Raw genomic sequence first — 12022 nt, 5'->3', positions numbered from 1 at the left:
CATGATAAGGCTAATGGCAAACGTACTTCGTGTAGTACTTCGGTAAATAAAACTCATTTTCCATTATGTTGAATGCAACAAACAGCACAATGATTCTTTGAAAGAGAAAAAAAGTGTGTCTGTCAAGTACGTTTGCACCAGTTAAGGATGAAACATAACTTCTAATAAACTCCTACTACGTTCGCAAGCCTTATGTTGGAGGAACACAACTAAATCTGCTGAGGCAGATGGTATTGCTGGACATGTGTTCATCGGCTGCAGTCATGCTGGTCTTCATGACAATCTTAAACATCTATATATAAAAGACTCGTATAAAAGACTGCACTTGTCTCAAGTTAGCAACTGCTCAAATTAGACAAAAACAACAACGTCACAACAAGGCATCAGAACAGCTTTGAATCATAGCTTCACAGTTGTTTGCTTTGGTGACAATGACTTATGAGCGCGACCATAGGTTCTCATTTAGTTTGAGACGTAATGACTGCAAATGGGTGTAATTTTCACCACTTGTGCTCTACAAGGAAGCAGCTGCTGCCTTTATGTCTTTATTTACTCAGGTTTTTCTTTTAATATATAACCTGTCCATAGATAAGTGCCAGAATAAACTACTGATAGTCTGAACGGCTTTTGCTCTAAGGCATGTGGCCTTCATATATATTTCAAGAAAAATCTTTCTTTCAGTTTGTATCACCAGTGGGATAATCAGTTCAGTTGATGACAACATACGAGCGGCCTTCCACACATTTAGCCTGACATACTTTTTAGCTCAACAATTTGATTTAACTCTTAGCAAAGTAGCCTCCCTGAACTGAACAGGATGGCTGATAGTCTTGCTACTTTAATTATGGAGCACCCCAAGGCTGCATTCTGGGACCTCCTGTCTTTTCAGCACCCATGTACACCATCATAATGTTTAGACATAATATTATAACCACCTGCCTTATTTGTGTGGGATCTAGTGAATTTGGCCAGGTCAGCACCTTGGTGGGAGATACATGTCAAAGTAACGTCCGCATAAATACTAGGTTCAAAGTTTCCCAGCAGAACACTGAACTATAACAGTGTTATTTACTTCTCCTGTCAGTAAGTCTTCAATAACAGTTAAGCATTGACATGAAGGAGTTGGAAAAGTTTGAAGCTCTGCAGTGTTCACAGTAAAGCCTCAGTTGTTAATGTAATCAGGAGCAGCTCATGAATCACTATGAGCATACTACTGAAACAGTGTCTCAGTGGTTTTCCAATTAATTAAGACGTGGTTTGTCACAGAAAACGCCAGAAAACATTCCAGAGCCAGACAGGGCATTTTTTAATTGCTCGTCTTGTCGAACCAACAGCTCTAAACACAAAAATATTTAATTAGCAGTGATTTAAGAGACAGGAGGTAATTCATGTTCTGGAACCAGGGAAATTTGGCATGCCTTGCTTGATAAATGAATTACACAATTACGTTTTATCAGGACAGCAGTACATCGAGTCACCTTTAAATCAGTCCATGCATTATGCCGGCACATGTCCACCAGCCCTCTGTTAGCCTGCACGGTCGGGCTGAGAAGCAGCTTTTTTTTCTCCAGAGCTGTCACCTTCTTTAACTCTGCCCCTCCACAACCCACTCTCATCTACCATAACTGTCATTTTGCTGCATCGTCGCACTTTTACTGTTACCACCAGCATTGCTCACTTGCAGTTAGGCTCAAAGTGGTCCATTATTGTCGCTGTAAAATGCTGCATTTCGTGCTTTTCCTCATTTTCTTTACTACCGTGGCATTCTGACCTGGTCAATTTCACACTAAATTACTTTGTAGCTCTAACGCATTGTTTTTTTTTGTTTCATATGCTGCTATACTCTCCCACAACAGTTCACTCTGTTCTGTTTATTTCATAATCTACTTCTACCTTTGTTGCTGTCTAGTATAAATCTTGTTTTTTTCCCCTCATCTTTCACTATATTGTGTTTTTATTATCATGCCTTTATATTCTTCATCACCAAACTCAATCTCAATATGCACTGACAATACATGAATACATAATCATTTCAAGTAACACAGTTACCCTGCCTTTTCACATGTTTTGTGTGCACTGCGTATTTGTGTGTGCGCACATCCAATAATAATTTATGCGGCCCCATATGGCAGCAACAAAGTGGTGATGTAACCTTGTCTGGAGGTGTTTTTGATAGGAAAAACAAAAATGCATTCAGCTGTGAAACTGCAACATTTCACGGGACTCATTTAGACACAAAGAGATGTGACAATCTGGTGTTACACAACAGATATCTTCAGCGTCGCGGCCTGATTGGTCAGAGTTTATCCCTCGCAGAGAGCGCGACACAGCGTGCCTTTTCAGGGAATATTTGCACGATTCGATTTGACAATTAGAAGACTAAAGTGGGATCCGTAATGTTGATTCGTACACACATTAATCACGGGTTACACACACCACCTCATGCCATTAACTGCATTAGTAGCAGATGTTTTATCATCATTTTGTCACCAGCTCTTGCATTCACAGGAGCTGATCCTCTCTCATTCTGTCATGTAAATAATGTATAATTACAGAGCATTAACCCTGCACATTTACTAAATGGAGCTACCAATAATATCCTGCTAACAATGATGATTATCAACATCTGCAATGCATCCTAACAAAAATGTGTGGAGGCGGTGTCGTAGTCTACTGCTAAGTAACGCAGATTTAGGCTGAAAAGGCCGCTGCATTTGATCTAAAAGTTAGGAGAGGACCGTGCAGGTCAAACCTTCAGCAGCAGTTTGCAGATCTCGTATTTTCCCTTCGCAGCAGCTTCATGGAGCGGCGTAAACTTCCACAGGTCGGCCACGTTGACCGAGGCTCCGTGTCTCACCAGCAGCTCGGCCACCTCGTAGTGACCGTACGAACAGGCGTTGTGGAGGGGAACCAGACCACTGCAGAGGCAAACGTACAAAACTTGTATTGACGAACGTGTGAGCTAACACAGTGTTAAAACCGTAATGTTTATTATTTACTTTATTTTGTCACTGATGACACCCTAGGTGAAATGTCTCACCCTTTGTCCTTGGCGTGCACGTCAGCGCCGTGGTGCAGCAGGTACTCCACCACTGATACCCTGTTGTAGCCAGCAGCAAAGTGAAGAGGGGTGGAGTGTCGTCCCTCCAGATCCCTGCAGTTCACATTCTGAGCCGTGCACAGCGACTGCAGAGACAACAATAAAATAATATTCAAATTGAAATAGACATCCAATTTTTTTCTGAGCAAGGGATGACGCTGATATCCAAAAACAAAGCTATAACAAAGACAACTGGACTGGTTGAATTCTGTTCAGACATTTCGCTACTCAACTAAGAACCTCTTCAGATTTTGCATTAGGATCTGATCTGGGCAATCTGATCCCAAGTGACCGGGTTTAGTTAAGTGTGTTCAGACCTGGCATTACATGCGTCTCCAGATCTGATCTCAGGATCGCGCCCGGTATGGAAATAAATGCTGACATCATCAGGGAAGTTATAATTTATTTATCTTCACTTTGACGTTGAACAAAACTCCGACAACATGAGTAATGCTGCTCTACTGCGTTATTATTTGTAATTTTAAATGTCAGTGAATGGAAATGTGCAGCAAAAAAAAAAAGTTTTTAGGCTTTTAAGTTTAAGTAGAGCACCTGCACACGCCACCCCCACTGTTCACAAAGAAAATAGGAGCTCTTTTCTATTATTTCAAATCCAATTATTTTATTTATACATTTACTTATTCCCCATTCCGCCAACGTCTTCTACAGGAAATGAATTGAAAGCATCCTGCTGTTCAACAATCCAAAGCCATTATCCATCACTTCAAGTGCTCCTGTTTGTGAAAGCTGTTTTTAGCACAGACAGTCGGGTGGAACACACATTCTGCACACAATGAAAATCTACATATAGCAGCAATAACTAATTTAAATAGAGCTACAATGTTAAGTCAATCGATCTGTCATATGTACAACAAATGAGTTACCAGATTAGTTCTATTTTCCCAAAAGGGAGAATTTGATACTTTGGGTTGATTTGAATCATAATTAATCTTGATTAATCAAGACGATTAATCAAAACGACAGTGGCAAGAATCATCCGTTGCAGTTCTAAACTGATGCAAGTTCATCTAAAAGAAAATCAGTAGTCTCAGAAAATTTTAAATACAATAATAATCTACCAGACAGCTTCTCAACCTCTATTTACTTGTCTTCAAACATTTGCCAATATTAAAAATCTGAATCTCTTTTAAAATGGAGCAAATCATAAAAGCAATATGCCAAGGCCCAACGGTCAAATTGCAGCAAATGAAGGTCTATCTTATACATCATGGAGCAAGAAATAAGGGGATAATCTATAATGATGTTTTCAGGTCTGAACAATGCAGAAAATCTTCCTGAATGACAGACTCTCTCCCACGTCTCTGTCTTTGACTCATCGTCTGGGGGTCTCCAATCTACTCGGTGAACTTTTGAATAGGGAACAGGAATAAGTATTTCTTAGAAGTGTCAATCAGAAGCTCGGGTGGACCGTTACCCCCGGTTTGTGTGGATATGGGCCCGATCGTCACATAAAAAGAGGCTGACAGAAAGTCGGACCAGAGCTCTTCTGCCTTGACCACTGCCGTCCTTTGCCAACCTGTCAAAGCATTTTCAGACTCTGACAGAAGCTCTTCATCAACATAACCCCATTTACCGGGTGTCTGTGAGGGTAGAGACACCCGAGGTTTCACTCTAAACCAAAAACCAAAGGTCCTACGGCCTCTTTTACCTGTGTCTGCTTGGGCATTCTCTGCGTGCTTAAGCTTCCTCCCACATTCACAGGCATGCATGCGTGATTGAAAATTGTTGCGAGTGTGAACGGTTGTTTGTCTCTTTGTGTTAGACCTGTGACAGACAGGCAACCTGCCTCCCACCCAATGACAGCCGGGATACGCTCCAGCCACCCATGACCCTCTACTGGATATGCAAGAATAAATAATAGATAGATGGATCTGAAGGTCCTGACATTACTTTACTTTTTTTTTTTGTCCTTGTTTATTTTTATCTGAAGTATATTACAGTGCATCGTTTGTAGCCGCATCCTTAACGCAAATGGTTCAGGTGCAGATCAAACCACAAACGGCGGCGAACAATAGGCTGCAGAGGACGACGGCGGAAATGTTATCAAACGAGAAATGTGGCCTTTGACGGGAATAAAGGTTTGGAATTCTCTTTTCTTTTTTTAATCAAAATCAATGAGGGCGACAAACAAAGGCATGAACAGAAAACATTCAGCTGGCAGCGAACGATATCCACCTGACATTTAACAAAAATCACTATGACCAGGACTCCGCGTGAGCAACAAGTACGGTCTCAAAGGTCAGGACATTTTCATTTAAAAATAAGAGTGTTACGCGTGTGGATATCCAAGTCTGCCACGGTAAGATCATCTATTAGACATTTTCAATGCACCGCTTACATCGAAGGTTTTTATCCGTCGCATTCTGTTGTTTACAATTGATGCATTCATTTATAATCAGAGCCCAGTTATTGCAGATTTAAGACATTTATCTTGTTTTTCATATTAGAGAAGAACATAGAAGCGTTTTTCTGGACACTATTTCCGAGCCTTAATGAGGCAATTAAAAACATTCCTGCCCTCATGAGGCAAACTGTTAGGAGAAGAACTGTCTCCCTGTTTTCCGCCAAGTAATCCTTTTACACGCACACTAAACATCTAATCTGTTGACAGAATTAAACTACCTTGACGGTGTCCAGGTCTCCGGCTTTAGCGGCTTCCAGAAGTCTGTAGTCCACATCCGAGTTTCTCACCGGCACGTTCTCTGCGGAGCACCAAACGAGAAGAATGATGAAGAAACACGGCCTGCACAAGCTCCGGACAAACATTAGTTAAAAGCTATAAGTGAGCAGGAAGGTATATTTATCCTCTATAAAGATTTAGAGGGCATATATAAAAAATTAAGAGGGGACAGGTGACAGTAATTCACAGATGACTTTAAGATGAGGCATCCCGCATTAAAAAATGTTAAACGACCACATTATTTTAGATTTATGGGAGGGAAATCTTCTTGATTTGCACCTTGAGGAAAACAGACTGAGAATAATGAATCCTCCACTTTTTGCAGACGTTTTTTCTGCCGGCTCGCTGAAGATGAGTTGCAGGTTCTGCCGCAGGTGCTATAATAAATGCACGTTTTTTTAAAATTTATTTGTTGATATTTCTAGTTTTCAAATCAGCTCCTAGATTATGTTATGTAATGTTGTGTCAGGTACAGGGAGCCAGGACAGGACAGATTTATAAGGTGCCTCTGCAGCAATTAGGGTGACACAGCACCTTATACGCACAGTAGGTGCATATACTTTTTTGTTAGTTATAGTATGAGCGGTTAAATGCATCAAAATATTCAGTTAATAAACTCATTTCCCTGAAACGAGTAAAACTCAATAATATGCCAGTAACAGTGGGGAAGAAGAAGACCGCAAGCAACGCAGATTCCATGTTTTAAACATTTTCTGTTAATACATTCGCCTTTCAATGAGAAACAGAAACTCAGTTTATAAAAACACTCCACGGGGTACCTTTAATCTGGAAACACTGTGATGAGGAGCTTCTTCTACCTTTAAGCAGTAGAGTTTGCTCACTTTTCCCCAACCAATAAAATATATTTACCTTTCTGCACTTTCAGTTTGAAAATCAAAGGTCTATCAATATAGACCTTTAGAAATGATTCGAGTTAATCCCACTATTTGCAGCAGCTGCATAGCAACCAAAACACCCACCCACACACATACACCCATACACATACAAAGGGGAGGCATACCGTTGAGAATTTGCTGAACGGCTTCATTTCCCATTTGAGCAGCAGTGAAACCCTGCAGTGACACCAGCGAGGCGTCTGCCCCGTATCCTAGCAACTGCCTGCAGGTCTGGAGGTGGCCTGCCAGAGCCGCGCGGTGCAACGCCGTCTGACCCAGCGTATCCAGGGCGTTCACCTGCAAACGCATTCGAATCATGATTAATAGAAGGACGTCGTCAGTGGCGGCTTCATAAAAGAACCTGACAAGAAAAATCTATCCACATTGTATATTTTCTGTTTTTTTTTAATTGGCTCGGCTCTGATTTTTTTTCATCCACATCTGATTCAGGCCAAACTATTTTCCCAACTTGTGGAAATCATCCCCGACCTTTCAAGAAAAATATCCCACACAAAGGATATTTAAATGAATGTAAATATACTAGAGAGGTTTATGTAATATGTGGCTAAACGTCTATATAAATCATAGGAAAAAATATTCATTTGAACATTCTTATATTCTGGAGAAATATTCATGGTGTCGTGATGATGTTCGTGCATCGTGTCTGAAATAGGGACAAAACCGTCACAGTACGTGTTACGGAGAATAACAAGCTGTTAATGGAAAAAGTAGCCAGACTTCAGTGTCTATTTCGGTTGAGCCACCAAATAAAGTCACTTCCACACCCCGGCACAGATGTTAGAGTCAGTGTTTTCCCTGCGATGGCCTGAGTATTAAAGGGGAGTGAAGCAACGAATCTGCAATGAGTCACCGCTTTTACTGAAAAAAGCTACTTTCTGTTAATGTCTGAATGTCAAAGCTTCCTCTACCTGTATAAATGTTGAATGGCAGGTTATCAAAGACACTTTACCTGACTCAAAAATTACAGCCTGAACACACAGGACATAAAGCTCGTTCTTACTCCTACCTGTCGATCGGGGTTAATCTACTTTGACTCAGTCTTTCAATAAGATTCAATAAATGACACAAATGACGGTGGGAGTGAACAAGAAGCCGAAGGTTAGAATTAAGACGCTGTGATTTACCTTTGCTCCATGTTTCTGCAGCACCTCCATGATATCATTATGAGCCCGTTCTGCTGCCACGTGGAGAGGAGTCATGAAGCTACAGAGAAAGAGGAGACAGAGGATATGCTCAGGTGGAACGTGGAGCAAACAAGGATACCCACAGAGAAAAACAAGAGTGGTTTAGCAAACAGCTGATGTCACATCAAATGCTCCGACGACAAACTGAAGGAAAATTGTGTGTCTATTTTCCATGAAATCAATTTTCTTTTCAAATCACTGTTTCAGATGTTGTAGGAAATGCTGACGACTAAAGATAAAAGCAATCAGGTCACAAATACTCACAAAATCGCATGTTTCTGACTATTACCTAATGATGCATTTATTCTGGTTCTGAAGAGTTTGATGGTTTCTATCATGAATTGGTTTAGTTTGCTAGTGTACACGACACTAGGAAGGAAGACAGAAGCATTATTTTTTTTCCAAACCCTGCACAGTCATTGGTTTGACTATTCTGCGAATAATAGACCATAGTAACAACATCATCTGCTGGGAGGCGACTGTCAATCGTGGTTTCACCCAACCATCTCTGTTTACACTGTCAGTGTTATGTGTTTAGTCACAGCACCACCGCAGCAATGGTGGTGTAAAGATAAGATTCATGATTTCTTTATTAGCAATTTCCCTACATGTACACAACATGTTTCTCTTTCTCTCACATAACACAGCTGTAATGTTCAGTCAGTCGTGATTAGAAAAAAAAAACTCTGACTTTTTATCCAAGCAGATTATTTTTTAGAGGTTCTGTGCACAGCTATGGTACTAAAGGGTCCAGCAATGGTCAGCTGGAAGAACAAAAGCCTTATTACGTTCTTTTGTCTACAGAGCAATAACTAACAGGAACAATCTGCCTCATCTCTTATTCATTGGAAATAAACAGGTATTTAAAAAGAAAATAAATGAAATTTCATTGAAATTATAAATGTTGGCTGTATGTCAAGTGGTTGTTTTGTTGTTCAAGAAAATCAATTTCTTCAGTTTATGGAAATTATCAAATGTTTGTTTTAACTTTTTCAACATTATAATTGAATCTCTTGTCTTTCCTTGGACCCCAGGAAGACTAACCACCAGCTAATGGGCATGGATAAATAAATAAATAAATACAGGTTAAAAAAGTAAATGGACAAAATGCAAATGGGAAAAAAACTGAAACAAGAGTAACTCAATCAATCAGCACTGTGAACAACTCAGCAGCTTGTATGAGTTTGTTAATAATACATGACGACTCAGAAGCCACAGAAACAATCTGATGACTGATGAGTCATGAAGGTGTTAATGTACAGAGCTCGTACAGGCTACATTTTATTTCACAGCACCAGACACTGACCGACATTGACCGCTGGACATTTTGTGTTTAAGATTAAAAACATTACTCACTCTTTGTTCTTCTCATTGACGTTGGCGCCCTTCCTCAGCAACAGCTCCGTCAACTGTTTCCTTTTGGGGTGAGGCGACGCTACCGCACAATGCTAACGCACACAAACACAAAGAACAAGCTTAGCACCTCCGCAGAAGTGTTGCGAACGCGTGCCAACAAACTGTGCGCGCGTCTCACCAGCGCCGTCTCATGCGTGTGAGGGTGTTTGAAGTTGATGATCTCCAGCGCCAGCGTCTTCTTAGCCTTGGCCATGTCAGCTTCCCGAGCAGCTTGAAGGAGCGAGTGGCCCTTAAATTCATCTGATCACACACACACACACACAAACACAAACAAACATTTAGGATGAAACAGACGAAGATTGTTGCAGAGTTATCTAAGCACGTGGTGCTTCAAATGACTTATGTGTTATTTCACATATTATGAAATATTATGATATTATTTCACTTGTTGTGGATGTGCTGCATATAAATGCTTCAGAAAAATTACTTCAAAGTTGTTGTTTTTTTAACCAGAAAGCTAATAAAATATGATCTGTGCGCTGGAGCTGGAGCAGAAACAACTGATGATCCGCAGGGCATGAAAATTACAAACGGCTATTTCGCTTCAGAAGCATTTCGGGCCGCATGAAAGCAGCCCGTTCAACTTTATCTGCAGACTGAGCCGCAGCCCACATGCACTTGTTACCAGACGTTACGAGAAATAGCGAGAACTGCTAAAAGTAACGACTTCAAGGATGGTCAAGGAAGACAAGAATCCAAATCAACGGATTAGAAATGGAGCTGATAAAAAGGAAACAGAAGAAGCCCGCACAATAACGTTTCATCATGTTAGTCACACGCTCCCAAAATGTTGGCTTTGTATAAAATGAAGCGGTGTTTACTCGAGCCCTCCTTCTGAAGATTAAAACCTGAGTGTGGGCATGACTTGCGAGCGCTTAATTACTTTGTTGCAGGGAGCTGAGGAGAACGATAACGCTCCCATATCTGCACAGTAAATAATAAGCTGTAGCCAGGAGATGGCGAGCATAAAAAAAAAATAGTTAACGCAGGGAAACAACTGTCCAACGGGAAAATAATAACAGCCCCTAGAGCTCACTTTATAACATGTCAAGTCTTGTTTCTTTAGTTCACACACACAAAAAAAAAAAACATCCAGACACGTAACAGCTGTGGATGTATGGACAGACGTGGTGTGACTGAAAACCAGTTACCTTGCTCTTTTTGTCCTATCAAATGGAAAAACTAGACTAGACGGTTTTGCGTATTCACAGCGGTATGAACGAATGTCCCGCAGTTGTGCCGCCTTTCGATTGTTGTTTTCATCTGAAGATAAAGCAACAAGTGCAGCAACAAGAGAGTTGACTCCCTAATTAACTTTCTAAGAGTTGCAGAGGGCTCTCTGGTAGGAACAAAGACTTATCCGGTCTGCTTTGACTCTGAGGACGCTGGTTTTGTTCTAACAAAACGGACTTAATCCCAGAACAGTCTCCGTTTAATTAACATAAGAGATCGTTTTGGAGATTGTGCATCTCCAAAACGCTAAATTAAGTTAAAACATGCAATGAGATATAAAGTTTTAGTGTACGCAGGACTAATGCTAATGCTCCAAAGAACTGCGGTGGCGGAGAGGATCTGTCAGTGCGCTGGCAGATGCAGTGATGTTTTAAATGCACATCTTGATCGTAACTGAATCACTGAATAAACAGAGCGTCGTGCTTTTATGTGTGGTCTACAAAAATGGGTTAGTGCCGCGTGTGTCATTCAAAGTCAAGTAGAAAAACAATCGTTTCTGGATCAACTGCAGCCAGAAAACATTAAAATCACAACAACATGATTAATGATAAAATATAAACTCTAGGTACCACTACAGATTCTAATCAAGATGACTTCCTCTGCATTTTAAACAATTAATGAATATTAGCATCAGTGAAGGCGGCTTCCAGCTTTCCACGCACGCGGATCGTGAGCAATCAGATGATCATATTTGTCTTTTTTCATCAGAAAAGGTCACATATTCAGCTACAAATTAACTGTTCCAAATATAACACCCTTCCTTAAACACCCCGGTTCTTTAATACAGCGTCCTGACATATTCAGGAGAGCCCGTACACCGTGCAGCTGCCATTTATGTTTATGGAAATGAAGCGCCACGCTCTCACATGTGAGTCTCTCCTTCAGCTCAGGAGTGGGTGCCATGTCCACGGAGCTCTTGCTGTGGCAGTTGAGCAGGGTCGGGTCGGCCCCGTGGCTCAGCAGCAGGGAGCAGACCTCCACTCTGTTTTTAGACGCCGCTTCGTGTAGCGGGGTGAACTGCCACAGATCCATGGCGTTCACGCAAGCTCCGTGCTGGGGAAGGAACGCAAGAGAAGGATTTGTACATGAGATTGTTGAGAATTTATGGAATTTAGCTGCTAGTCAGGCTGATGTATGTTTGATGTGTTTGTACCTTTAGCAGCAGCTCAGTAACTTCGTAGTGTCCATAAGAGCAGGCGTTGTGTAGAGGCACCAGACCACTGCAAAACAGGAAATATAAAACACTTTTAAAAGATCACTTTTGACAAAACTTGACATCTACATTCATCTCATCCACATCGTATTTTTATGCCTCCAGTTCAAGGAAGATTTTGCTAACACTGTCCGCACTGTGCTAGCAGCTGTAATGCTGTATTGGCAAAAAGCAGCCAAATGTTAACAGCTGTATGACAGGATGCTACAACATGTTACAGGTGGGCTCTTCACCATCCTCTACATGACACTATAGGAA

At 41.1% G+C, this 12022-nt stretch overlaps 1 protein-coding gene across 2 annotated transcripts in view; it reads right to left on the bottom strand.

The window, feature by feature from the left end:
• The window catches only part of LOC124996552 (poly [ADP-ribose] polymerase tankyrase-1-like), a 79314-nt gene that overhangs the window by 17761 nt on the left and 49531 nt on the right, over nt 1-12022 (bottom strand). For both annotated transcript variants that reach the window (XM_047569694.1, XM_047569695.1), the window contains 9 exons: nt 11705-11771; nt 11418-11604; nt 9437-9558; nt 9259-9350; nt 7843-7921; nt 6823-6994; nt 5744-5823; nt 3041-3186; nt 2753-2918 (listed from right to left, as the gene is read on the bottom strand). In XM_047569694.1, coding sequence (XP_047425650.1) covers nt 2753-2918; nt 3041-3186; nt 5744-5823; nt 6823-6994; nt 7843-7921; nt 9259-9350; nt 9437-9558; nt 11418-11604; nt 11705-11771 — 1111 coding nt within the window. The remainder of the gene's footprint in view (nt 1-2752; nt 2919-3040; nt 3187-5743; nt 5824-6822; nt 6995-7842; nt 7922-9258; nt 9351-9436; nt 9559-11417; nt 11605-11704; nt 11772-12022) is intronic.

This window comes from Mugil cephalus, chromosome 19, assembly GCF_022458985.1.
Source record: "Mugil cephalus isolate CIBA_MC_2020 chromosome 19, CIBA_Mcephalus_1.1, whole genome shotgun sequence".
Lineage (NCBI taxonomy): Eukaryota > Metazoa > Chordata > Actinopteri > Mugiliformes > Mugilidae > Mugil > Mugil cephalus.
The sequence above is the reverse complement of the archived record's forward strand: the minus strand, read 5'-3'. Positions and strand labels throughout refer to the sequence as shown.